This window comes from Limanda limanda, chromosome 2 (genome assembly GCF_963576545.1).
Source record: "Limanda limanda chromosome 2, fLimLim1.1, whole genome shotgun sequence".
Classification (NCBI taxonomy): Eukaryota; Metazoa; Chordata; class Actinopteri; order Pleuronectiformes; family Pleuronectidae; genus Limanda; species Limanda limanda.
In genome coordinates, this window is record NC_083637.1 from 1879208 (window position 1) to 1906670 (window position 27463).

General features: G+C 44.1%; 1 protein-coding gene across 1 annotated transcript; it reads right to left on the bottom strand.

The window, feature by feature from the left end:
• Positions 1–1910: 1910 nt before the first annotated feature.
• myom2a (myomesin 2a) lies at positions 1911–25760 on the bottom strand. The gene is made up of 38 exons (XM_061092305.1): positions 25654–25760; positions 24009–24101; positions 23377–23512; positions 22356–22510; positions 21309–21401; positions 20153–20241; positions 19934–19972; positions 18690–18854; positions 18418–18579; positions 18137–18278; positions 16572–16771; positions 16433–16486; positions 15081–15208; positions 14082–14265; positions 13703–13720; positions 11933–12107; positions 11721–11842; positions 11534–11551; positions 10861–11048; positions 10637–10775; positions 10036–10214; positions 9819–9933; positions 9468–9627; positions 8884–8990; positions 8754–8798; positions 7762–7898; positions 7032–7176; positions 6820–6879; positions 6585–6652; positions 5675–5788; positions 5335–5422; positions 5210–5248; positions 4457–4562; positions 4042–4205; positions 3860–3896; positions 3753–3775; positions 3577–3632; positions 1911–2483 (listed from the first exon to the last, which is right to left on the bottom strand). Exons 1-38 carry the CDS (start codon positions 25758–25760, stop codon positions 1911–1913), a joined length of 4623 nt encoding a protein of 1540 aa, XP_060948288.1.
• Positions 25761–27463: the final 1703 nt, after the last annotated feature.

Below are 27463 nucleotides of genomic sequence, written 5' to 3' on the forward strand. Positions count from 1 at the left end.
TGTGAGGAGGTGAGAGGAGGTGTGAGGTGGGAGGAGGTGTGAGGTGTGAGGAGGTGAGAGGAGGTGTGAGGAGGTGTGAGGAGGTGGGAGGAGGTGAGAGGAGGTGTGAGGAGGTGTGAGGAGGTGAGAGGAGGTGAGAGGTGTGAGGAGGTGTGAGGTGGGAGGAGGTGAGAGGAGGTGGGAGGTGGGAGGAGGCGTGAGGTGTGAGGAGGTGTGAGGAGGTGTGAGGAGGTGTGAGGTGTGAGGTGGGAGGAAGTGTGAGGTGGGAGGAGGTGAGAGAAGGTGTGAGGAGGTTTGAGGAGGTGGGAGCAGGTGTGAGGTGGGAGGAGGTTTGAGGTGTGAGGAGGTGAGAGGAGGTGTGAGGTGGGAGGAGGTGTGAGGAGGTTTGAGGTGTGAGGAGTTGTGAGGTGTGAGGTTTGAGGAGGTGGGAGGAGGTGGGAGGAGGTGGGAGCAGGTGTGAGGTGGGAGGAGGTTTGAGGTGTGAGGAGGTTTGAGGAGGTGTGAGGAGGTGAGAGGAGGTGTGAGGAGGTGGGAGGAGGTGTGAGGTGTGAGGTGTGAGGAGGTGAGAGGAGGTGTGAGGAGGTTTGAGGTGTGAGGAGTTGTGAGGTGTGAGGTTTGAGGAGGTGGGAGGAGGTGGGAGGAGGTGGGAGCAGGTGTGAGGTGGGAGGAGGTTTGAGGTGTGAGGAGGTGAGAGGAGGTGTGAGGTGGGAGGAGGTGTGAGGTGTGAGGAGGTGAGAGGACGTGTGAGGAGGTTTGAGGAGGTGTGAGGAGGTGAGAGGAGGTGTGAGGAGGTAGGAGGAGGTGGGAGGAGGTGTGAGGTGTGAGGAGGTGAGAGGTATGAGGAGGTTTGAGGAGGTGAGAGGAGGTGTGAGGAGGTTTGAGGTGTGAGGAGTTGTGAGGAGGTGTGAGGAGGTGGGAGGAGGTGAGAGGAGGTGAGAGGAGGTGAGAGGAGGTGAGAGGAGGTGGGAGGAGGTGTGAGGTGTGAGGAGGTGAGAGGAGGTGTGAGGAGGTTTGAGGTGTGAGGAGTTGTGAGGTGTGAGGTTTGAGGAGGTGGGAGGAGGTGGGAGGAGGTGTGAGGAGGTTTGAGGTGTGAGGAGGTGTGAGGAGGTGTGAGGAGGTGTGAGGAGGTGTGAGGAGGTGTGAGGAGGTGTGAGGAGGAGGAAGGAGACTCAAAGACGACAGGATGAGGTTGATAAGTGAAGTTTATTGTCATCACAAAGCACTGGGGGGGGGGGGGGGGCACACAAACATGTCTCAGACCTTCTGACAGGAAGTGAACATTTTACATTCACACATTTTACAAGAGGAAAGTCACATGGGACAAACGTAACTCACAGGATTCCAAACAGTTTGGGTCTGACTCTAAAAACACTGCACTCGCCGAGATTTACCGGCCGAGACCGGGACGCCGGCGTGAGAAACTCCACGAGAGACGAGATGATTTGGTTTAATCCGGTTTACTCAGAGGTCATCGGTGATTCTCCGATTCTCTCTGCGTGTTAACGTAACTTCTCTCGTCAGCGTGTTTCCAGATCTCAGCAGGAAACCTGGAGACTTGATTTATCACCATGAGCCAAAACCAGGATTTAACATTTAAACAACCACAAAAAAAAGGAGGCGTTCCGCTGACGTCACGTAGCGGAAGGTGCAGCTTTTGAAAAACACAGGACATTAACCTGGACCCTGGTCTTTCAATTTGTCGTACTTTTCTGCTTTTTCCCGCCCGAGTCAAAGCGCAGCGACCGGTCGATCCCGTGAACGAGCTGAAACGTGTCCGGCGCCGTCCGCTGCGTGCGGCCGTGCAGGAAGTGAGACTTTAACAGAGACTACGTCTAAATAACTTTCACACTCATGCTAAACACCAGCGCTGCTCACGGCAGACGTTTCCCCCTCGGACCTCCGCTCCACCTTTACTTCCTCGGGGGGGTCGGAGACTTCATGAACCTGGGAGGAGTCGGGGACTTGACGCCGCGAGGATTTGGGGTGGGGGATTTGGGGGTGGGGGTTGGGGACTTGGGGACGGGGGTGGAAGAAGGGGTGGAGGCCTGACTCCTCAGGGACGGCGCCGGAGTAGAGGCTGGAGTTGGGGTCTTCGGTGGCGGCCCCGGGGTCTGGGACTTGGAAGGTGTGGGGGTCGGGGTCTTGGAGGGGAGAGCCGGGGACTTGGGCGGCACAGGCGTGGATGTGGGCGTGGCCGCGGGCGTGGCCGTTTTGGGCTGTCCCAGCTTGGCCTCGGGGATCTGCTCGCCGTCCTTGTAGACGCTGACGGTGATCTCCACGAACTCGCCGCCGTACTTGTTCCGCACGTTGATGCTGTACTTGCCGGAGTCTTCGGGCGTGACCTGGTTGATGATGAGGCTGGAGAACTTGCCGCCGTCAAACGTGACCTTGGTGTGCTCCGTGCAGGTGACTTCCTGCTCGTTCTTGAACCAGGTGACCTCGGGGGTGGGCTCGCCCCACACGGTGCAGGTCAGGCTCAGGGACTGCGGACGGGCAAGAGTCAGAATTTAATTAGAGACGAAAGTAGAAAGTGGAAAGTGGAAAACTTATGTTTCAACGACAGAAACTACGGCTTCGTCCTGTGAGGATTTCAATATTTGAACTACAGGTTTTGTCTGACAGAATTCTAAACAAATAAAGATAGAAGCATTTCAAATTATATTTGTACTCTTAACAATAAAGATAGGAGTAGTTTTGGCTAGATATTATACCTTCATACAAATGATTTTAATAACTGTTGCTGCTTAGTGTTAATAATGAATCTTTCACTTGTTCTAATTTCTAACTTTTGTATTAAAGCGTAATTCCCTTAGGTTCATTAAACTCACATAGATATCGAGCAGCTGTCTGATAAGTTCTGGAGGTCGGACAGAGTGACTTTGTTGACTTAATTTTGTGACATTGTTTGGTTTCGAGGATCCGAATGTTTATGAGTCAGGATTGTTTTGATAAAGCAGAAAACATAACATTCTTCGCCCACTGGACATCAGTTTTGCCCTCATGGCATCTGCTGGGTCAAGGCCTTGGGAGTGACTCCTTGTTACTTCCGTATCCAAATGCCAGGAGGATGGATTACGCCTGTGTACTTCCGAGGAGGAGGAACCAAGATCTACTGTTGGACGGGTGCCGGATGTTTGTGGCGCTCTGATACAACTAGTGTGTTGGAAGCCCATTGTTTTGCTGATAATAACCTGTTCATTGCTTCCTAAATAAATTCTTGATTGAACAAACCGAGTTCGGCTCATCTTCTCTTAAAGGATCAACGAACACGCCTGACAGTCCACACGTCTACGTCCTCATGTCATAACCGGTGAACCACAGACAAACTGGAGCCTCCAGACCAAAGCACCACGAGTAAATTAGAGCCGGAGTTGACTCACAGCTCTAATTTACATGTTTTGCTCCGGCACTGGTTTCCTAAGAATGTGGCTCGACCTGTGCAACTCGTACAACAAGTGCACGACTGATGACGAAACACAAGACCTGCAGTCAGAAGGTTTAAAACTTCAGCATCATCGCTGCTGTAGAGTTAATATGGTGACGTGTGATCTGAGGGCGGAGCTGAGAACTCCTCACCTTCTGCTCCATGATGGTGACCACGTCCGGAAGACCCCCGACCACTCTGCCGCGGTCTGAGGAGACGCAACGAGAGTTCAGTGAGAGTCACTTCTGACTCAACACGTCATTGTGCAAACACTCAGGAACTGAAATGTAGGTCAATGTCCCGGAGGGTAATAAATAAGGATACTCACTCTTCTCAGCGAAGGCCGCTGCCCTGGAGGAGGAAACAAGGACAGAGTGAGTAACACAACATTCAGAAGTTCATGTCCCCGAAGGTTTGTTGTGAGAAAGGACTCACTTGAGTCTCAGGTACTCCTCGTAGGCGTCGGTGTAGGCTGCAACACACAACATCAGCTCAGGATAAATGACTTAATCACTCAGCGTCAGGGAGATAAAACAGTGGAGTGAAACATGGAGAGGACAGAATATGATTTAAGATGAAACTGAAAACACTGATGGACGGGAGGACGGATGTTTCACCCTGTCCAGAGAGGTCAAAGGTCCTGGTGTGAGTCTGCACGCCGTCGGAGATCTCGATGGTGTAGTGACCCTTCTCCTTATCGGACGGGTCGCAGATCTGCATCCAGGCCATCTCCGCTGTTCCCCCGATCCTCATCTTCTCAGAGGAGGCGATCTTTGTCTCCCTGTGGGTTGGAGACCCAGGTCAAAGGTCAGAGGTCAACACTTGGTCACAGGTAACAAAGACGTCGTTTTAACACGTCTGAGTCAACGCTTAGAGAAAGTACCGTCACATTGAGTTAACGTGTTAAAGGGGAGAAGTTCTGTCTCTGGCTCTTTCCTCTAGTTTGTCTTTTAGGTTTGTGAAGTTCTGCAAAGTTAAAAAAGCCTAAAGTGTGCGGAGGAGGCGGCTGCAGCAGGAGCGTGTGAACCGTACTTGTGTTTCCAGACGGTCTTCATCTCCTCGGTGTAGTAGTTCATGTAGCACTGCAGCCGGATTCCCTCTGGAGTGCATTGCATCACCAGCTCAGAGGCGGACGCACCTGAGACACACAGACACACACAGACACACACTCACAGCGTTAACACAAACTCCAGACCAGGCTATTAATGAAATGTTCATGATCTCTTTATTTATTCATACATATTTTACTGGTAAATCCTTCATTCGATCGTATTTAGAATTATTCTGAATTACAATCTGACTGTTTTTTCACTTTGTCCGTTCGTCAGCAGGATTAAAAATCCAGAGATTAACAGAAAGAACTCATTAAATCTTGGTGCTGATCCGAATTAGTTCTGCAAATAGCTGCACACATGTTAACAAGGCAGCAGGTGAGAGATCTCTGATGTTATCATGAGAAGTGAAAGCTATGAAGTGTTGGTTCATGGGGACAGGTTATAGAATTGTGGGCCGTCACATTCTAGATGATTAATTCCGGAGTTATTCTCTCTCTCAGTCTCCTTCCAGTTTTCTCTGGTTTTAGTTTCTCCTCTTCTAGCATTTTATGACTTTATCTTTATGTTCATTAATGTTTTAAATTTTATTTGCACAGTCTAATGTCACACATCATCTGAGACAGTCGGAGCTTCAGGCTAAAGAGCCGGTGCTGAACCATGAACCGTCCAATCAGACACCAGCATCCTGTCGCACACGTTTCATCCCCGACACTCAGGGAATCACACTCACCAGCGTTCTGAGCGAGCGCGTTGATGATGTCATCAAACACTGCGGATCAAACAGAGAGGAGGGAACATTAGATTCTGAACCACAACAACTCAGAGACTGAACGATGAGGACAGAGACAAACTGACCTTGGCCTGAGATGTCGAACAGAGACGTGTCCTTTCCTCTGTCGTCCCCGAGCGTGGCCTTGAACACACCCTGATCTTTCCTGGAGAACTGAGACAAAGAATAGTAATTCGTACATTTTCCCGATCAAAATCAATTTACTGTAACCGAATCAATTACAATGTGAAACCAAAAACTAACCAGATCGGAAGAAACAAGCCTGATTCAGAGTCTCAGGCGACAAAGATCAACAAATAAACTTGTTTCTCTGACTTTTGTTCGGTGTGTGATCATGAATGTGTGCATGTCAGTGTCAGTGTGTTGAACCCATGCATGTGTGGTTGATGATTTGTCGGCTGTTACCAGGGCGATGGGCAGAGCGCAGGCCCCCGACAGGACGTTGGGAGGAGTTTCGGGAACGATCTCGTCGTCCTCCTTGTACCAGTGGAAAGTCGTCTCCTTCTTCACGTTGGCCACCTGCAGAAAAAAACAACAACACAAACAGGGAGGAGAGTCATCGGAGGAGTGAGAAAAGTATTAAAATAGGAAAGTAACGAATCATCATAAATCATAAGCTGTTTTCTGTAAAGTGTACGGATGCTTTGAAACACTAGGGGGCGTAATGAGCCTGGTCCAACACAGGTTTTTATAGATGTGGTGATAAATGTGATCAGCTTTAAAGGGACTCTTACCTTTGTTGCATTTGAGAATTACAGCACATTCAAATCATCCCGCCTTCCTCCAATGCCCCACCCCCTCGTTCCCATCCGCGGTGTTTTTTTGAAGAAACTTTATTTACAAGCAGAATAACAACCTACTGCCTCCGCGCACGCACGTGAGTTTTTGTTTACCAAAGCAATGGATTCGGATTCAGAAGCACCGGTAAGTTATATACATTTACATTCACATATATATTTTTCAGTTCAATGGTTATTTGCACCATTTATTTGCGCCACAAGAAGCAGACGGAAAACCTGCATGTCCATGCAGCAAACAGACAGGTCTGTCGGCCAATAAGGTCCTTCGGTCCGAAGAATTTTATTGGTTGAAGTTTTCACTAAATCTTATGAGAGTGAAATAATTGTTTGTTTTTACTCCTGGTGGGTCTGTGTTGCATTTTAGAGTGTCATTACCTTATTAATACCAATTTAACCTTATCCACAAAAAGTGTAAAAATGCAACAAAGGTAAGAGTCCCTTTAATGTGTTAAATCAAAGAACAATCTCAAAAACACATTTAAATGTAGCTTCACTTTATTAAACGTTAGAATTACCTTGCAGGCGAGCATCACGGTGCAATCCTCAGTGACAGTGAAATACAGATACTCAGAGAAATGTGGACCTGAAACAACAGAGTGGAACGCGGTAGTTTAAGGACATGAAGACTCATTCTTGATGTTTCTCCTCTTGTAGCTGGACGTCTCTGTCAGGGACGGACAGTGTGTTGAACATGAATCTCAGGTCTCAGGCTCGTGTGGCTCCCACCGGCCCGGGGGGGGGGTCTCCTACCTTGTTTCCTGATGTGCTCCTTCCTCTGAAACTCGGCCTCCTTCAGCGCTGCCTTGAAAACTGAAAACAGAGTAAAGGTGGATAAAGTGTTTGTGTCTGAGTTGCTTCAATGTTTCATGGATCTCGATGAAACCAACTAGGCACATTTAGATGATTAACATGTGTGTGTGTGTGTGTGCTGGTTGAATTCCAGGGGTTGAAGAAAAGCTCACCATCTCCCACCAGCACCAGGGAGCTCTGGGCCTTGGCTCTGCCGTCGTGGATCTGGACGGTGTACGTGCCCTCGTTGGCTCTGGTGAAGTGATCCACGGTCATCTGGATGATTCCTGTGGCCACGTCGTGACTGATCTTGTGACCCTGACGGGAAAAAGAAGGAGAGGATTCAGTGCGTTGAAATCCACAGAGAAATCCAAACTTTTACATTCACAACAAAAGCTGAATAACACACGAGAGGAAAGAAACCGACAAAAACGTTACATGTATCAAATAATCAATTTGTTGAGGTTGAAAGGTACAAAAATAAGAGTTTTACCATTTTTAAAAAGGATGTAACTCATCACAACAGTAAAGTAGAACAAATGTGTATTTTAGAAAGACAAAGGAAACAGAAAAAGCATCACATGTTTTCTATAAATGTCCATAAGTCAGTGTGACATCCTGGTAGAAACCGGACAGAGAACCAATCAGAGAAGAGCTAAATATTCAAACCATGATGACTTGAGGGTTAGAAGACGTTTTTTATGTGTTTTTTTTTATTTTATCTGTTTGTGGATAATAAATGAAAAGCATCAGATGATCTCAGAGTTTCACAGACAAGTCAAACCGAGCCGAGGGGACGAGAGCAGGAAACAGCAGCTGACGGTTCCACGCTGGAACTTAGAGGACGTTCATGATAACTACAGCTGGTCACACTCTCTGAACTCATTGGCTCCGGTCCGTTACCTCCCCGCTGGCGACCTCCTTGTCGTTCACGATGAACCGGTAGGACACGGCGGGCGACAGCTTGACGGCCTGAAGCCAGAAGCGGACGTGACCTTTCTCCAGGATCTCGTAGTTCAGGCCGTGTTTCAGAGGAACAACTGGAAACAGAGGAAGAGTCGCGAGAGAAGATCAGATCTCACTGCTCCCAAGAATCTGCTGCACTGACACCTCTTAGTTTATCATAACTCAATTATATATATATATAGATGTCACTATCAAAACCTTATAGGTAATTTAACTGAGTTTGGATATTTTACAGTTTTACCATAAACTTTATTACAAATAGAAATAACTAAAAATAAAAACACAAAATATATCAAACTTAAATAATATGTTCATGTCCGACTGAAACGTTGAAGGATCACAAGTGTCACACAAAATAAAGAAATAAAATATTTCAAGTTAACAAATGTATTGTTATGATTAATGTATTATTATATATTAATCTATAGACTTTATACTATAAACACAACATATGTATAAGTATAAGTACATTATTAAAAAACATCAGTGAATTCATCAATAGTGACATGTACAATTCACTCTTATAACAGATTTTGCGTTTTCGTTGTCTGAGGTATTAAACTTGTTCTTTTTTATAAAGATAAATAAACTGGTTTGTAAACATATTTATAAAAGTACTAATTTTAAATTGATTAAATTACATGTATTACTATTTCTGACACTTGTGGTCGTCAGCACATCTTTGTTTGTATATTCTGTTAAATTAAGTTTTCCCATCGAGAAACAAACACTGATACAGTAAACGTCTGTGATTTTCATATCAGACGTTTCTACATCAGATAGATTTTATATTTAAATCAATAAATCAGTCGTGCTTGAATTTGTCTACATCGAGCTGTTTCACTACAATAAGCATCAACATGGAACCTGATCTCAAATAACTATTTGTCTTCAGTTCTGTGAGTTGTGCGATGTGCTGCTGGACTCACTGGGATGTCTGATGGCGTGGCTGAGCTCCAGCATCGTGTTCAGAGCTGCAGGAGAATCAGAGAAATATGAATTATTACACAAAGACACCAGAGTCATGAGATGTTCTTCACCAGTGAACCCGTGACCCACCGTCCTCGCTCAGCGTGTGGCTGGCCGACACTCCGTCCGTATCCGTGACGACCACGGAGTATTTGCCCAAATCGTCCTTATCGGGCTGAGTGAACGTCATTTTGGAGCTGGGACACAAACACAACAACTGGTGAATATCAACACAATCCGAGTCAGCAACACAACACAGAGAGCGGAGGTCAGTTCAGCTTCCACCTGGATCTCACATGTCTTTTTATTTATCTACAGTTTGAACTATTTGATTTTATGAAAGTGTAAATAAAATGTTTCTGTGACGTTTCCTCTTTGTTTCATGAGTCAGAAATTTTTAAGAGTTTTGTTCAAAACAAGTTCGTAATTTTAATTTTGACAATTACATTCCAATAATAAATCAATAGAGCGTAACAGTGAACGTGCACTTTCAGAAACGTCTCTATTCCTCGTTCATTTTCTCCATCAACGTTTCAGAAAATCCTCATAAAAGAGTTTTAATCCTGGAATCAGGTCGACCAGCAACAAGATGAATGAGAGCAGAAAACATTTGATTGTTGTGTGTGTGTGTGTGTGTGTGTGTGTGTGTGTGTGTGTGTGTGTGTTGAGCTCACGTTCTGCCCTTGGTCGTCACTTCCACTCTGGGACAGTCCACGATGGCCTTGTAGTTCTTGGACCACACAAACTTGGACGTCTCGCAGATCTCACAGGCCTCCAGGGACAGGAAGATGTCTCCGGTGTCCCCGTCCACGCTGGCCACGATCTCCTGGGCGCCTGAGAACATCGAACATGACGAGAAAACACACTCGGGTCAAGTGTGAGAACGTTTGGTTTTAACAAGATTTAATTAAATCAACTGGACCAGGAGCAATGGGAGCTCGGGTCCTAGTGAAGTGAACTAAAGGAACTTCACGCTGGTGTTTCTGAGACGAACCCACGTGACAGCAGCGTCAGGTCGTTGTTACCTGGAAGAGCTCTGGCACAGACGGCCTCGGACACCTGAGAAGCTTTCCCGACACCGCTAGCGTTGACGGCACGAACTCTGAACACGTAGGTTTGACCTTCCTCCAGACCGGACACCTGCAGGACACCGGGGGAACAACATCAGATGTTCGGAGGGACCACGATGAGGGAAGAGGCGTGTCAACCTGCGGATGTGAACGTGTCGGCTCGGTCTATTACCTGCAGGTAACGGTGGCTCACAGCTTCCTGGTTCAGAGTGACGAACTCTGACGAGCCCTGTTTAGCCATGTCCACCAGGTATCCAGAGACGGCGCTCGCTCCGGTGTAGACGGGAGCCTTCCACAGGATGACCAGGGAGTGACCTCTGACCTCGCTGAAGCTCAGGTCGTAGGCTGGGCCTTCAAATATATATAAAGATACATGTTTAGATATATATAAAGAAATAAATCAGCAGGTTGGTTTTGAAAACAGTTGATTTTTAGTTATTCAAGGTTTTACGACAGAAACTGATAGAGAAAGATAAAATGTTCTGGTCTAAACACAAAGCTTTTATTTTGAAATAATTGATAAGTTTGCCATATTCCTGTTTATCTCGTGGATGAAGTGTGACTCTGGATGAACACTGGAAGTGATACTGTCCACGGATTCTCACTTTGTTACGATGAAACAAACCTGTTGCACTGATTTCTGCTTTTTTGATCAGTTTCGTGTTTCGAATATGATCAAAAACAATCGAATTCACCTTAAACAAGACTGTAGGAGCCAGAGAAGAGAGAAACCTGAGGGCAGAGAAGTGTTTTCCTTGGAACGTGTCTCCTACCTGGTGCCTCCATGGTCCAAGCTTCACACTTCATGGGGGCACTGGGAGCTGATGGGACACCGACGCCCGCCAGGTTTCCAGCCTGGACCTTGAACTCGTAGAAGATTCCCTCGGTCAGACCCTCGGTCAGACTGTCGACCTGAGGATCCAGAGAACACGTGAGGTCATAAACAGATTTAATAAGAGAGATGAGCTCCACAGTTTGAACTTCCTGTTTCTCTCACGGTGCAGAGTCTCTCGGTGACGGCCACCAGGTTGACCTCCTTCCAGGTCAGGGTGTCGGCGTTGCGCTTGTCGATGTAGTAGGCGTTGACCTTGGAGCCGCCGCAGTGGGCGGGACTCTTCCAGGCCAGAGTCATGGAGGCGCCGTCACAGCTCAGCATGGTGATGCCGAAGGGAGCGCTGGGAGTCGCTGGAGCAGAGGTCACACAGAGTCACAGTCAACACCTGGGAAACCTCTTCCTGACTGGGGAAGGTCATGTGACCTGGGACGTTACTGACGTCATCGACTATAAACCAATTAACTCAACTTTACAATCCGATCTCAATAGAAGCTTCTAATATAAACTTCTCTTACAAACTTCTAACATCACCTTTTTATCCAGAACAGACGTTTTTATGATTAACGACTTTGTTAATCATTGACTTGAACACGAATCTTAATTAATGAGTGAAGCTCACTGTGACGTGAACATTAATGTTGTTTCAAACTTTATCCACCAGAACATTTTAGTTTTACAAACTCGTGAAGTGCTTAAAAATGTGATGGTGAACTCATTTTGTGCGTCGTGTTGCCACGGTGACCATGAAGATAAATGATTCTGTGAAGAAAACACACAGTGGGACGTGGAGCGGGGGGGTGGAAGCAGGTTGTTAACACAGGGATCGAATACATACCATAATCCACCGCTCGGCCTGTAGGTATTTAAACAAGTTGATTAAAATGAATCACGTCTGGTATCAGTTTTGTGTTTCTAATGATTCATTCTTCTCTCCGGCCAAAGGCGAGAATGTGTTTGGATAATAACAGATTGAATTTATCATTTCCAGCTCCTTGTGACTGTTCAGAGTTCTGTTGTCTCACCGAGCGCCGGCTCCACGGCGATGGGCGAAGACTCCTGCGACTCCTCGCTGAGGCCGAACACGTTGGCGGCCTGGGCCCGGAACACGTAGGTCTCGCCCGGGATCAGCCCGTGGACCACGAACCTGAGACACATTCACTTCTGGTTTGAATTACAGACACATGACACAAATCTGTGGAGTCAAAGTGGCGCCGGCGGGACGCTGGCCTGGTACCTGTTGTGCTTGAAGGGCTTGTGGTTACACGGGAACCACTCCTTGGATCCGACCACGCGCCCGTCGATGTAATATCCCAGGAGGTTCTTCACCTGCTTGGGAGGATCCCACTGCACGAACACGGAGGACTTGGAGTTCCTGGTGGCAACCACCTGACCCGGAGCCGAGGGGACGCCTGCTCACGAGGGAGAGGAGCCGTTATTCACCGTCAGTAACTCTGCTGATGCTTTTCATATTTACATTCCAAAAACTATAGGAACATAATTCAACAGCTAAAGTCAAGAGATCCAGAATAAAACATATTCAGAAGTCGTCAAATGTTTGTTTTTCTGTCTGTGAATTCAGAGAAAGTGATTGTAACTAGGGTTGCAAAGGGGCGGAAACTTTCCGGAAACTTTCCACGGGAATATTAAGCTCGGGAATTTGGGAAAAAACAACTATGCAAATTAAACGCTGAGCAATAAAAACATCATTCAAAACTCTATTTTAAAGATGTATGTAACGTTGAGTTTCAACCCTCCACTGGTCATTCTTCCATCACATGCACAGATAACTCCCAGCATCCTTCACTCTACAGCAGGGCTATTGAGGCCTGCTGTAGAGTGAAGGACTAGTCAGGTAAGTTTCCATGATATTACTGGGAAAATATATTAGCATGCTGATTGAGGATTGTTCATCTGTTCATCTAGACTATTTCCATTCATTTATCCATCAATTGTAAAATATGTTTACAGACGATTCCAATTGTTTGTCTAACTATTTATATCTCTGGCATTGCATGAGTGTTTTTTTACAACCTTTTTTCTCATCTTATTCTACAGAACAATGCCACGTGCACTCTCTCATGTGTGGAGACATTTCACCCCATCCAATGTAGAAGGAAAGGCTGTGTACATTTGCAAATACTGTGCAAAGACCTATGTTAAGAATGACACAACGATGCAGAAGCATATAGTCAAGTGCCCAAAGTTTCCTCAGGGCTCAAATCAGCCTATGACAAAACAAAATGTTTATATTTATGTCTGTATATGACAAGGTAAATACAGTTAGTATAAATTACCCACAACATTTCCAGTTTATTCCCTTTAATTCCCGTTAATTCCCGTTAATTCTCGTTAATTCCCATGGAAAGTTTCCAACTCTGAATATTCACGGAATTTTGCAACCCTAATTGTAACATAAACTCATAATTTACAAACTGTCACATTTCAACTTAAAACATTTTAAATGATATATTTGTATGATTTTAAGTCAAATGTCTGCATCAGTCGCTGGCTGGGTAATACTTCTGAGTCAGATCACCTGTCAATCACAGTGACCCTTTTTTCTCTGGATGAAATCTGCTGATTAACATTCACACGTTTCCTCACTGAACAGAAACCATAACATCACAAACAGCAGAAACCACTGACCCCAGGTCTGATGCTCACACACTGAGATGAACCAGGATGTGAAACGTGCAGTGAACAGAAGGTGATTCCTCCTCGTGGTGTTTTCAGTGAAACGTGGGTCAACAAACACAAAGTGATTTGTTTGTTCACGTGTAATGTTTTAGATTTATAGAAAAATATCTCACACAGGAACACGATTAAACTGAGGAACTAATGATGATTATAGTTATGAGACGACTTTGTTTTATCTGATACTGTAGCTCAAAGTCAACAACACAAAGAACTGTGCACGTGTGCTGATAAACCAGTGTGACCACACAGAGTGGAAGAGTGAAGTAATTTGTGACTAAATTAATATTCAACATTAAAGTGTACGTACCAACCGGCAGCTCAACTCCTGTGGGAAACAGTAAATCACTTTGAACAGAGGATCAACTTCAGATGGAACTCTTTGGGTGTTTGGAGAAATTTAAATACTCAACTAAATTTGAGATGACACCACATTTTCTTTTTCCCAGTTGTAAGAGATAAGCATAAATATTTTTAGTTGTTCTTATGATATAAAACAAGTTTAGTTGAACATTATTTGATTGAAAGCTGAACAAAACCCAGTCAGTTTAAAATAGACACTTCATAAAAACCCTATTTTTCCCTCTTTATTCATATATGAAAACGCACTGCTGTGGAGGAGAATCTACAGAGAACATTTAGGACTGAAGCTCTCGTGGTGTCTGCATGTCTCTGGTCCTGTCCCTTACCGTCCTCATCGACCTTCTGGACGGGCTCGGAGGGCGCCGACGCCTCGCTGCTGCCGTGCACGTTGACCGAAAACACTCGGAACTGGTACTTTTGCCCGTCTTGCAAATCAAAAACCGGGTAACGAGGGGAGAGCAGTTCGACGGACGTGTTGATCCGCTGCCACGCCCCAGTGCCGGCGACGCACTGTGGGAAAGTCGGGGGATGGAGGGAAGTGAGAAGGTGCAACCGAGCGCGCCAACGTAGCAACAACAACAAGGATGAGATTTTAAGGATGAAGATTATTCAATCGTACGTCACTTTTTGCAGAGTTGGGGCTCGATGTGGTTTTAACGATCAAACTCAGTGTTAGAGATTGAAAACAATTCTTGAGCTAAATTTAAAATGTTTGCAGGAATTCTTCTAATCGGAGCTTGAAAGACAAAAGTCAAAATAAAAGCCAAAGATCTTAAAGGTTCAGTGTGGAGGATTAAGGGCCCTCTAGTGGTGAGGGGACATATTTCAGCCAAGTGAATATCACCCCTCCTTATATCAGAGAGTCTATAGAGGCCTTCAGGAAAAATGTAGAACTGTAAAACGCCCTCTCTGGTTGTGTCTCCACTTCCTCCCACTGTCCAGAACCGAAGCCAGGACACAAAGCGGCCATCTTTAACTTTACATCTATGTAAAGAGACCAGATAAAAAGATATCAGATGCTGTTTATTTATGCTGATATTCACGTGTGGGCTTTACTACCAGCGACTCTGAAGCGGAGCCCCAACGATGCAGGTGAGTAACATGTGGGGGGGGGGTCAGGACCTTCTACATCATGAGAATCATTGAACCTCTTAAACGGAGCTGGAGGGAACATCTTTAAAAAGCCGGATCAGAAACGCATCGAATCATTTAGAGTAAATATGAGTTGTTGGAGAGACGAGTTAAAAGTGAAGTGAACACGAGTTAAATTCCAGCGTTTAAGAGGTCAACGCTCCACAGAACCTCAGTGACGGAGCGACACGCACCTTCTCGATGACGTAGCTCAGCGGCGCCCGTCCTCGGGGGCGGGGGGGTTTCCAGCTCAGCACCACGTACGATTTGAAAACCTCTGAAGCATGCACGTCGGTGGGCTCCCCGGGGATCGTAACGTAGCCTGGAGCAGGAGTGAACCGAGTTGATCAGGTACCAGCAGTGACAGCGGCTGCAGAAGTCCCACATTAAAGAGCTAACTGTGTTTTAAATCATGTATTTTAAAGCAATTCGTTGAGAAATGGATTCACCGTTTCATCATTTTAATCTTAATTTCATTTAATCTAGCAACACGTCTCCTCTAAGAAAACCTCAGTCTCATGTTTCAGCTTTTTTAAAAAGAAGAAAGAAAGAATCCTCTGAAGGAATCTGTCCTGCAGCTGGAGATAAATACACAGGTTTGATTTCTATAACACTTAAGAACTCAATATCAGTAAAAGTTGAATAAACTGCAGTGAAATGTGGGACTTCTACATCTGCAGGAATTATACAAACGCGTCAAAATATTACTTTTAGGTTTTTTACATTTTTAGTGTTTGTGTCGCGGGTTAGCGGGAAGTGGGAGAACATGCTCAGCACACGGTGGAGTCAGCCCAACACCCGGTGGTTTAATGGAAGAACGTTTTTTAGATCTTTAAAAGTCAGAATTCCAAAGTGGAGTTAGATCGAAGACGTCACCGGTCAAAACGGGATAAAAAAAGAAGGAGGTGGTTTGGGTCTGGAGACGTTAGAACACGTGACATTAGTTCTGTTGTTGGGTTTAGTTTTTATATCCAGTGTGATGTTTGTTTGTTTGTTTCTTCATGTTTTCAGGAAAGATGAGAAAATCTGATCTTCAGAGTAAAAGTCTAGAATCGACTGTTTGTATTCTGTGTTATTATATTTGACCCTTTTCTTGTATTTTGCATTGTGGTTGTTTTTAAATGTGCTTTTTAATAAATGTACATCATTTTATCTATAATTATAAATGTATATTAATGGAATCAGCATTTTTATCGACCCGTGAAAAAGATAGAAAGAAATACGGCTTTATTCTTAATCCTCCTAATTCATCCATAACTTTTTATTCAATTAGGGAATCTCCACTCAATCACTAGATACTTATTATTGATGAAAGACGAAGACACAATCAGGTGGATGTGAACTTATTATTAATATTTCTTTTTAAATTTGAACTGCATTCATACTTTCAGTGTAGTTCCCCTTTCAAAATGTAAATGTTATTACTGATGTTGCTGGGATTTAGTTTGTCTGTTGTTAGTGTTCAGCCTGTGTGAGATTAGGAGGAAGTGGTTTAAAAGGATTCAAGCAGGAATCTGAACCCGGATCAGTGGATTTCCTACTTTACCTTCCAGGTCATCGTCCCTGATCACTACGTCGTATTTCCCTTCGATTTTTATCACTGTTGCAGGAAATGACGACAACAGATCTGTCAGAAATCTGTTGTTTCCTTCCGCCGTGTGTTTGGTATTTACCCTCGTCGGTACCTTGCAGCCTCTCGCTCTCGGCGGCGTCCAGGGCGGTGACCTTGTCCGACTGGCGGGACGGCCTGCTGATGCCGGCGCTGTTCACGGCTCGGACCCGGAAGTGGTAGGAGCGGCCCGTGCTCAGGCCGTGCACCGGGTATTTACAAACCTTCACCGGGGCGTCGTTGCTCTGGACCCAGGCACCGCTCCCGGCCTCACACCTGCACACGGGACCAGGATGTGACATCATCAGCCGGGGAAATACACAGAATACCTCACAAGTGACCAGAATTAACTGGTCTATAGATAGATAGAAAGATAGATAGATAGATAGATAGATAGATAGATAGATAGATAGATAGATAGATAGATAGATAGATAGATAGATAGATAGATAGATAGATAGATAGATAGATAGATAGATAGATAGATAGATAGATAGATAGATAGATAGATAGATAGATAGATAGATAGATAGATAGATAGATAGATAGATAGATAGATAGATAGATAGATAGATAGATAGATAGATAGATAGATAGATAGATAGATAGATAGATAGATAGATAGATAGATAGATAGATAGATAGATAGATAGATAGATAGATAGATAGATAGATAGATAGATAGATAGATAGATAGATAGATAGATAGATAGATAGATAGATAGATAGATAGATAGATAGATAGATAGATAGATAGATAGATAGATAGATAGATAGATAGATAGATAGATAGATAGATAGATAGATAGATAGATAGATAGATAGATAGATAGATAGATAGATAGATAGATAGATAGATTACTTTATTCATCCCCGAAGGGAAATTAAGTTGTCATAGCAGCCGGTATATTTGAATACAATAAAATACAATAGAATAGGATAAAATAAAATAAAATAAAAATATTGAGGTAGAAAGAATAAAAACAGAAACACAAGATAAATAGGTAGATAAGGTGCAGTGGCAAGATGATGGTAATAGTACTGATGATATGATGGTAATGTTATTGTTAGACAGTATATGAAATAGTACAGTATATATAGTATATAATATAACATTACATATATTTATATATGATAGTAATTATACCAATATAATAGCAGTATATAGTAATAATGGCAGCAACAGTATATATAATAATAATAATAATAATAGTAATAGTAATATAATAATAATAATTATAACAACACATGTATAAAAATGTGTATATAGACTTATATATACAAAGAATATACAGAGAGTATGATATAATATATGATAAATAGTAGAGGTATAAATATAAGTATTTGACTATACAATAGATAATATAATATACTATGAGTGTAAGAATATGTAGACAGAGTGTGCAAAAGACAATATTATTGTATAAAATGATATATAATATCAATATGGTGTATATGAACACATATCACATATGATGTGAAGTAAGTGTATATGTAGCTGAGTGTTGTACAGGTCCACAGTGCAAGGAGACAGGTATAGTGCAGTTCTGTGATGGTGGCTTCAGACTCATCAGATCAGTTTGAGTGATTTCCTGAAGAAGCTGTGATTTGACAGGTTTGATAAAGCTGAGGAGCACTGACCGGTCCACAAAGTATCCGGTGATTGGCGCCTCGTTGACGGTGTTGGGGGGTTTCCAGGCAACCAGGACGTAGTCGGCGTTGATGTCATATGCCTTCACGCTCATGGGCGCACCAGGGGCCCCGGCTGCAGAGGGGGGGGCGTCTAGGGGGCCGAGACAACACAGACATAAGGAGGTTTCTCATTTTACAGATCTTATTCGAACATAGATGAAGAAACTGTGCGGTATTCAAACAAGATGAATGAGAAGATGAAGTGTTGGTGATGCAGAGTTGTGTCGGACCTGAGACGAACAGGTAGGCGCTGTGCTCGGCGGTCCCGTCCTTGGTGAAGACGCGGAGCGTGTAGAGACCCTCGTCGTCCTTGGCCAGGTGCGGCAGCGTCAGACGGGCCGCGCTCCCCCCCACCGCCATCTCCACCAGGTGACTGGGCTCCAGCAGTTTATCTACTCGCAGACGGGATGGAAGGAGGAGTGAGGACACGACGGAGCGTTTGTCTCGGAGGTGGCAACAGGACGGTTTGAGTAAAGGAAGGAGCCGAGCACCAATGTCTCACCGTCTCTGTACCACTGGGCGAGGGGGGGCAGGTTGGGCAGGTCGGGGACCACCACCATGGTGCACACCAGGCTGATGGATCCGCCCTCCAGCCCGAAGCTGACGGAGAAATGATCCAGCAGAGACACCTCCAGCTTACTGGGATGGATGACGGTCAGATGAGGAACTGGACGGATCAGGACGGAGGAAGTTAAACATCAGGAACTTCTCCACTCGGAGAAACTCTCTGGACAGAACCTCCTGGTGATAATCTGGATTGTCCTGGACCTTCGTTAAACTGTATTTCAGCTCCTTTCATAAATCACCTTCATGAATATCCATGTGTGTTTAGATTTTGATTGAATCTGTTGAACAGGAAGCTCCTTCTCTGGATCTCACAACTCATTACATGTTGTTCTATTGTTTAATGCACTTGTTTAAATGTGTAATTCCACTGCCTGTATATTATGTTTCTGTTTCTGTGAAGCACTTTGTAAACTATATAAATATGTATGTATTTATTATTTGTCCCAGTTTGGAGTTCATGTGCGGGACCTGAGTATTAGACATTGTTTGGAGTGACGGACACAAGTAAGATTTCATGTTATTAAAGTCACAAAAACATGGTTCGCCTCAAATAAAAAGCCTGCATCATTAAAAAATGAGTAATATAAATGGGATTAAATGTGTTAATATTAAGCCTAAAGTGAAATGACATAACTGATTGTCATGGAGAAGTATTTCTTAAGATGAGGGGGAACCCTGAACCATCTCTAAGCTTTAAATATGATTTTGCGGTTTAATTATGCAATTATTTTACTTTTTTCTTGTCAGTGGGTGGGAAGGGTCAAGGGTTAATTGTGGTTCATAGAAGCCGTTCTGGCTCAGTTTAAGCTCATTGTTGTTATCATCATACATCGTTTGGACATCCTACCGCTATTTTCTACCTCTAAGAATTTTTGTATACACTGTATGTGTGAATTATTGCTGTATGTAAACGAAAAAACAAATAAAATATGTGTAAAAAAAATATATATATGATTTTGCATTATTCTACTTTGTCCTTCTTGCTGTGGCGATTTGAAAAGTTATTATTATATTAAAGAAGGGTTTCTTTTTGTTTTATTCCACAGCTTGTCACAGCTCCTCATTGCTATCTGGAGCCAAAAGGTCCCATGGGTCACTGGTTTGTGTTTAGGTCTGATTCCAGACAAATATTAAAAAGACTCCCTCCCTCCCTCCCTCCCTCCCTCTCTCCCCCCTCACCTAGGTTGAGCTGGCAGGACTGCCCGGCTCCTGCGGCTCCTGTGGAAACAGAATTCATGGTCACTGAGAGAAAGGGATGAGATATGGAGGAGGAGGAGGAGGAGGAGGAGGAGGAGGAGGAGGAGGAGGAGGAGGAGGAGGAGGAGGAGGAGAAGGAGGAGGAGGAGGAGGAGGAGGAGGAGGAGGAGGAGGAGGAGGAGGAGGAAGAGGAGCACCTACTCTTCACGGTGACTGCAGCCTTGCTGGTGGCCGTGCCGTGCGCGTTGGTTGCCACGGCGCTGTACTCGGCGGTATCACTCACCACACACCTGAGAGCATCGCCACGGAAACACGTCAGGGATTTGATTCAATACATGAAGACACATCGATAGCTTTCAATATCTAATACATGGTACAGCTGTTTACTGATGCGCAATATATTCATTTTGATTCCATTCATGTAGTATGGTATGTTACTTATTATTACTTATTGATGCCTATTTTTGACTCTTGCTGCTGTAATATCGCAAATGTCCTCATTGTGGGACTAATACAAATATATAAATATAAGGTTTCTGTGTATTTAAATACATTTTAATCGACCGACAGATCTCAAGAGCTTCACCAAAACACCCAGCGGACATTATGTAAGTGACGAGTGTCGTATCCACATTGTAGGATCTGAGATCAGATCAGCAGCTGAGAGTTAAACACAGAGTTTAACATGAGCACAAGGAGCAGCTGAGCTTCTCCTCAATAAGACCTCAGCGTCTCAGAGACCAGGGGGGGGGGGGGGCGTCCGGCCTCTTTGCAGGAATGACCTCACTCTGAGCAGAAGGTGAAGTGAGGCGGCCTTGTGACGATGATAGGGGGGCTAGAGATATTCTGAGAGAGGGAGGGAGGGAGGGAGGGAGGGAGATATGGAGGGAGGAAGGAATTCAAGGCTCGAGTGACACAAAGGTCAGCACTTCTACAGGAACAGCTGAGCAGTCGTGAAGATGACGAAACGGACTCTCCTCTCACTGAGTCTCTGACTGGGTTTGAACTTTTCAGATGAAAACGATCGTCGAGAGCCAAGAAAAATCAAAGTGAAAACATGTTTATGATTATTTTATTCTAAACCCCTTTGATCATCTCTCTGTCGGTTTCCTTTGAACCTCTGACTCCTTCAAACTTACAGGTTTAACAAACAGCAGCAAGAAGTAAAGTCTCTGATTTGACTATTTTTGTGATTTTATAATGATTTAATTTCTCGTTGTTTGTCTGTCACGTGCATCGACTTGATTCACCTCTAACTAGGAGGAGCATCATCACAGAGCTTCAGTTAACACTTATTAATTGTTATATTATAGTTAGAGTTTTATTAGTATGAGTCGGAGTCGAGAGGGAAACTCACCTGCTTATGATCAAACTGTGGACTCCATACTTGCTCTCGATCTTGTAGCGTCCCGGGGCGCTGAGCGGGTCGACCGGTGCTCCTCCTTTATACCTGCCAACAAGACACAGTCATTCCCTCTCGTCCTGTTTCATTCTAAATATTATACCCACATAATACAAAACAAGGTTTAATATAAAATGTAAAGACACGATATTTTGAAATGATATTAACACTAAGCTGTGGCTCAGGGGGTTCGACGGTTCGATCCCCATCTTCAAGTGTCATCAAAACTAGAAAAGTGCAACATAAATACAGACAGGCTGCATCATAAGAAACTATAATAAAGTTATCACGTTAACTGGATGTGTTTTGTCATTTAACCCAGAAGTGTACGTTCTAAAAACTTTTAGAAAATTGTCCAGAACAATGTTTGAATGATGATAGTATAAATTAGGGCTGGGCAAGTTAACTCGTTTTAATCGAGTTAACTCAAGTGATGAGTTAACTCGATTGTTTATCCGCCAATTATTTTCTTTTCTCCTGTTCTGCAGCAGTCAGCAACAGACTTTCACAAAATAAAAGCCTGACTTTCACAATAAAACAATAAATAATCAAACCTGAGTTAATGCGAGATAAAATAATTAATCGAGTTAACTCATCACTTGAGTTAACTCGATTGAAACTAGTTAACTTGCCCAGCCCTAGTATATATATGAAGTTCTCTCTGAGCTGAACGTTGAGCTGTGACTCTCAGTTCATTCTTATTTCAATCCAGGATATTACTCAGCCACAACTTCATAATTGTGTGATAATAATTTAGAATTATGACGTATTATTGCAGGGATCTTAGAACAAGATGCACACGTCTCTCAGGATGAGCTTCTGCTGTCTTTCCTTTGATCTGATGTCATTGTTCAGTCATTTATCAAACTGCCGTCGTGACTCCTCCACTCGTTACACGTGAACTCGTTACACGTGTGTAGCGAGTGCACGTGTGTAACGAGTGCACGTGTGTAACGAGTGCACGTGTGTAACGACTCTCCAGTGACATGCGGGTGTTCTGACCATTTGACGATGGGCCTCGGGTTTCCCTCCACGGTGCAGAACAGCTTCACAGGCGTCTTCTCCCACACGGTGTGAGGCCGCAGCGCCACCAGGAAGTCGGGCAGCTTGGGGATTTCCTCCAACGTGTCGCCCCTCCTCGGCATCCTGCCTCTCACCTGGGGGGGGGGGGGGGGGGGGCAGACAGCACAGTGATTACTCCACTGGTTCTGTTCTCCATGTTGGGACATGAAGTGTGAATCATGTGGAATTCAAACACACATAATGTGTTTCCATGAAAAGAGGCGATCAATGTGAGGACTACACCTTGTTACACATTTTAGTTTGAAATTTGACAAAAAAATGACCTTTAATTTGAGCAAAACATTTCTTCAGAGTAACGACGACAGAAAAGAGCAAAGGAGAACTAAAAAGTTTAGAAGCTTGTTTTCAAAAGAGTCAAAGTTTGGTTGAATCAGAAATTTGACGCTAAACATCAGAAAAACCGTTGAAAACTATTAAAAGTAGAAAACCGGATTTATATTCTTTATTTACTCAAATGTGGAGCAAGAAGTATTAGTTCTACTTCTTATAAAAACTTGGCGCCGCAGTTTGTGAAGTTTTATTGAGGACGAAAACATTTCTATTTGATTTATTTCTTATTTTTCTTTATCATCTCTGTGATCTGCCTGATACACTGGAGACTGTTTTGACCACATTGCTCTGATAAGTTCCTGATGCAGCGTCTGAACAAGAACTTTACAAAGTGAGTAAATGGTCTATAAATATTATTTAACATTATTTAATCCTTAATATTTAAGCCCCTGGTGTCAAACTGCTGTAATAAGAATAATAATCATAATCTAAGCTGCTAAATGATGAATTGTTAAATCTTGGCTTTGATACGCAAGTTAATGAAATAAGCATAAGAAAACTATAAAAGCCTCATTTCTAAACAACAAATCTACGGTTAATATTTTCAGTTTGTGTATAAATATATTATAATAATATTTAAATCATAAAAAGCAGACACCAGGCTCCTCACCTCCCTCTGGATCTCCAGACTCTCCACCTGAGCCTTGGTGGCCATTCTCATCCTGTGCAGCTCCTCCTGGATCACAGCCAGGCCTTTCCCCACGTTGGTGGTCACTCTCTGATACTCCTCCGTCTCCTCAGAACTCCTGAAGACACACAGAACCAGATCCGTCGCACACTTATCCAACTGAACCTGCACGATGAACCCACAGCAGTGAACACACCCAGCTTCGGTGCCACCGGGGAAACTTATCTCACATTGTAGGAAACCTTCTATCAAGAAATAAGAGTTTCCTGCTTTGAGTTATTCTAATTGATCCTTTCAGGGGTTTTCATCACTTCATCTCATAAAGTCTGACTTTGAATACAACTTGAACAACAAAACACATTGAATCCAAGCTCAAGGGACATAAAACATATTTTTTTGTGAAAGCTTTGAAGTATTAAATTTGGCGATTTGCCTAATTTCCTTTCGTGCAGAGTTTAAATTAACAACATCCAAGTATTCTCAGTGAGATGCCGACTTAACACTCAAATCGATTCAGAATAATCAGCTAGTGACTCTCCACTGGGCTGAGGGAGAAGTTCAGTATTACCTTACACCGAAAATAGCCCGACATGCGGCAGCCAATGGGAACTCACCTCTGCCGGAACACCGGTACTGTATAATCTGGTTCCGCCATAGCCGCTGTGGCCTGGGCCTGCACCTGGGTCGCCGACTTAGAAGTGGATTTCCTGCTGAGGAGAGAGTCCGTCGTTATGAAGCAGCCGTTAAAGGACAATTCCATCTTACAGGAGGTCTTTATTTTAGTTTTGCAGAAGCTGTTGCTGTTTAAAAAACCACCTGGTCGAGTTTAAAATGGCAGCAGACGATCAACTTTTCAGAAACAACACGTGTGAATATGCTTTGGTTTGAGATGCAAACGAATAAACTATAAACTTTAAACTTTAATGGATCCTGAACAATTTCTCTCCCGTGCTTTGCCAATACTTTTGATTCAGATCCTACAACATCCATTCGATTTCATCAATTAATTTGGTTTATAAGCAAATTAACAAATTGTGAAATGTCGCTGGTCAACCGTTTCACAATTAGTTGCAGATCCAAGAAATTATTTGCTCTTTTAAAATTGATTTTTAAAATTCTGTATAAAACCTGATTAAATATTTTATATAGAATTTTCTTCTCCATTGCCTCTGATGTAAAACTTCAGATGTAGTTCAGGTTCAGGGGGGAGGTGGGGGGGCTACACACCAGAACTCAGATCTGGGACGTGAGCTGGTTTTAGGTCACAGTTGAAAACAAAGCCGGCGCAGAGAGAACTTTGCTGTTTGCTGCTGAAGCAGAGCTGAGCTGAGCTAAGAGCCAGGGAAGGTGCAGAATACAAAACAGAAGACGAAATGAAAAGACACAAAGTTCTCGGTCATGATCTGTAAGATAGGATGAAGTCATATCTGTCATTAACTCGATATAACTTCATCAATAGCAATAGATGTTTCCGTGAGGAGCTTTAACACGAACGAGCTGAGGTTTGACAAGTTTAAAACCAGAAACAACGTGACATTGTGATAATCAGCGATCGACTGATGTGAAAACTTCTGTCTTGGCCTCATCGTTCAATAACAGCGATATCAACTTCTGTCGTCCTGGTGCTGCAGCAGCAGAAGTTTAAAGTTTGAAAAAAAAGAACAAAAATTTGGGTTTTCACGCCTGGAAGAAGCTAATATTACATAAAGTTAATGAACCCAGAGATTCAGTTGGATCTGATAGCTGCTGTCTAGGAGATGGTTAACACGTGAGACGATACAGTACGGTAATGTAAGATATGAAAAGATATAAGATATGAAAAGATACGATAAGATATGATTTATAATGCGAAACGGTACGATACAATAAGATAAATCACGATACGATGATCCTTTACCAGTCGCACTATGGAGAGAATAAAGGTTATAAGTTAAATATCGTACACAAACACAAGGAACTGTAAAAAAAAAAAAAAAAATAGAAATATGTTCGAGGTCAACAAAATACAAAGAGTGAAACAGTGAAGCAGGTGTATGAAATCTAGAAAATGAATCTTGCACAGATGATTTAAGACATAAGCGAGGTGAATGCTGGGAGCAGTGAGAACATAACAAGTCTCAGTTCAATGTTCTCTAGAAGCAGGTGGGGGGGGACGGGGGGGGGTCCGGGCCCCAGCAGCAGCAGCTCCACACTCCACCCGGCTCAAGCAGCAGCAGCAGCAGCAGCAGCAGCAGCAGGAGGTGAACGTCACCGTCGTACCTTTCCGTCTGCTGCTGGACCTCGTGTTTAGTGTGGTGATACGCATAATCAGTTTGCACCTGGCTCACGCGCTTCTTCTTATAGCACGCGGTGACTTTGGAGGCCATGACGGGAACGCTTCAAGGAGACCTGGCCGAGAGCCCCAGGCCGGCGGAGGAGGAGGAGGAGTAGGAGGAGGAGGAGGGGGGGAGACCACACATGTGTTAGCCATGTCAGTAGAACTTCTCTTTAACGTGACTGCAGCTCCTGTGAAGCCTCTGAGGGACATGTACTGACTCCACCACTAACACACTGATATCTAAGTTCTTCTCCACCTCAGGGTTGATGTGTTTAGAGTCCAGTTCCAGCAGAGCTCTTACTGTATATACTGTTGTTTTATGTCCAATGCACCAACCACACCAAGGCTATTTCCTGTCTGTGTAAATATACTTGGCAATTAAAAGAATTCTGATTCTGAACGGGAGCTCGGCACTTCCAGAGTTTCTCCTCCCAGCCTCACGCTGCTCAGCTATGAATAGACGTGCAGCAGATTCCACGATCGGAGAATTAATGAAGGAAACACAGCAGCAAAAATACAGGCCTCCACACTACTTCTTTAAAAAACCTCATCTAGAGACTGTTTCTAAGTGAACTTCCAAACCAGCCGTCAAATCCGAGCTCTGCCTCCGATGACAGTTCTGTGCAGTCGATCACTTTCTGCACCGGAGTTTGTTTATCCGACACAAATGAGGACGAGCGGGTCAGCAGCCTCTTAACGCCCTGGCATGTGAGAGAGTACCGTCCAGGGAGGCTGCTGCCGGCTCCTCACACAGGAGACCGATTATCTACAGCCGTTTGTGACAGCAGCACATTCACTCTCCCACCTCTCACAGCAGATAATCGTCTCCTCACTTTCTGCACAAAGAAAACAAGTTCCTGCAATAAAACCCGGCCGCCAGGGAGCGAATATGAAGAGAAGTGACTTACCCCGAGAGATTAAAACAGCGCGAAGCGGATGCGGACCAGCCTGATGCCGCTTGGGAAGCACTTGCTGATGGTAACAAAAATATTACCCTGTCACCGGAGGAATGCTCTCCCCCTTCCACCCCATGTAGGGAGGCACTTCAGACTATATATAGCTTTTACCCCCAAATTTTACTCTCATTCTGCACTTTGGAGATGAAGCGTCCGTACCTGCACATTTATTAAAAGTGCTCTGAGGTACGTTTCATCCACTGGTCCGTCCAATTAAACAAGTCGTTATCTCAAACTGCTATTTTAAGATTCAAATTACATCTTTTAACATGTCTGTTAACATTCAGGAAGTTCTCAAAACATCCCTTCACCAGGATGACCTCTGACCTCGTCCCTGCAGCACACACACAAACACACAACGTTATTCATTCAGGCCACAACAGAGGATTTGAGAAGTTTTGCTGGCAGATCTCAACACTGAGAACCTGACGAGACCTTTTTAGGTTCCCTGAGACACGTGTGAGCAGCACTCGGGCTATTCTTATCTGCAGCGCCTCCGTTACAGTGACACCCCCGACTCCCACTGTACAAGAGCCGCTGCAGCTTTTTATATTCACACTATTTAAAAATCCTATAAGTGAGGATTGAGAGGAAGAAAACAAGTGTGTGTGTCTCCTCGTCTTCTGTCCAAAGTCCAACACAAAGGAGGCCGGGGGTTCATCAACAAGACGACAAGTGGTTGTGACTTCACTTTAAAGGTCACCGGCACTTTTCAGTTTAAAAGAAACGGGTCTGAAGCTCTGCTCATATCTTAACTTATAAAATACATGAATAAAAACTAGGGTTGCAAAGGGGC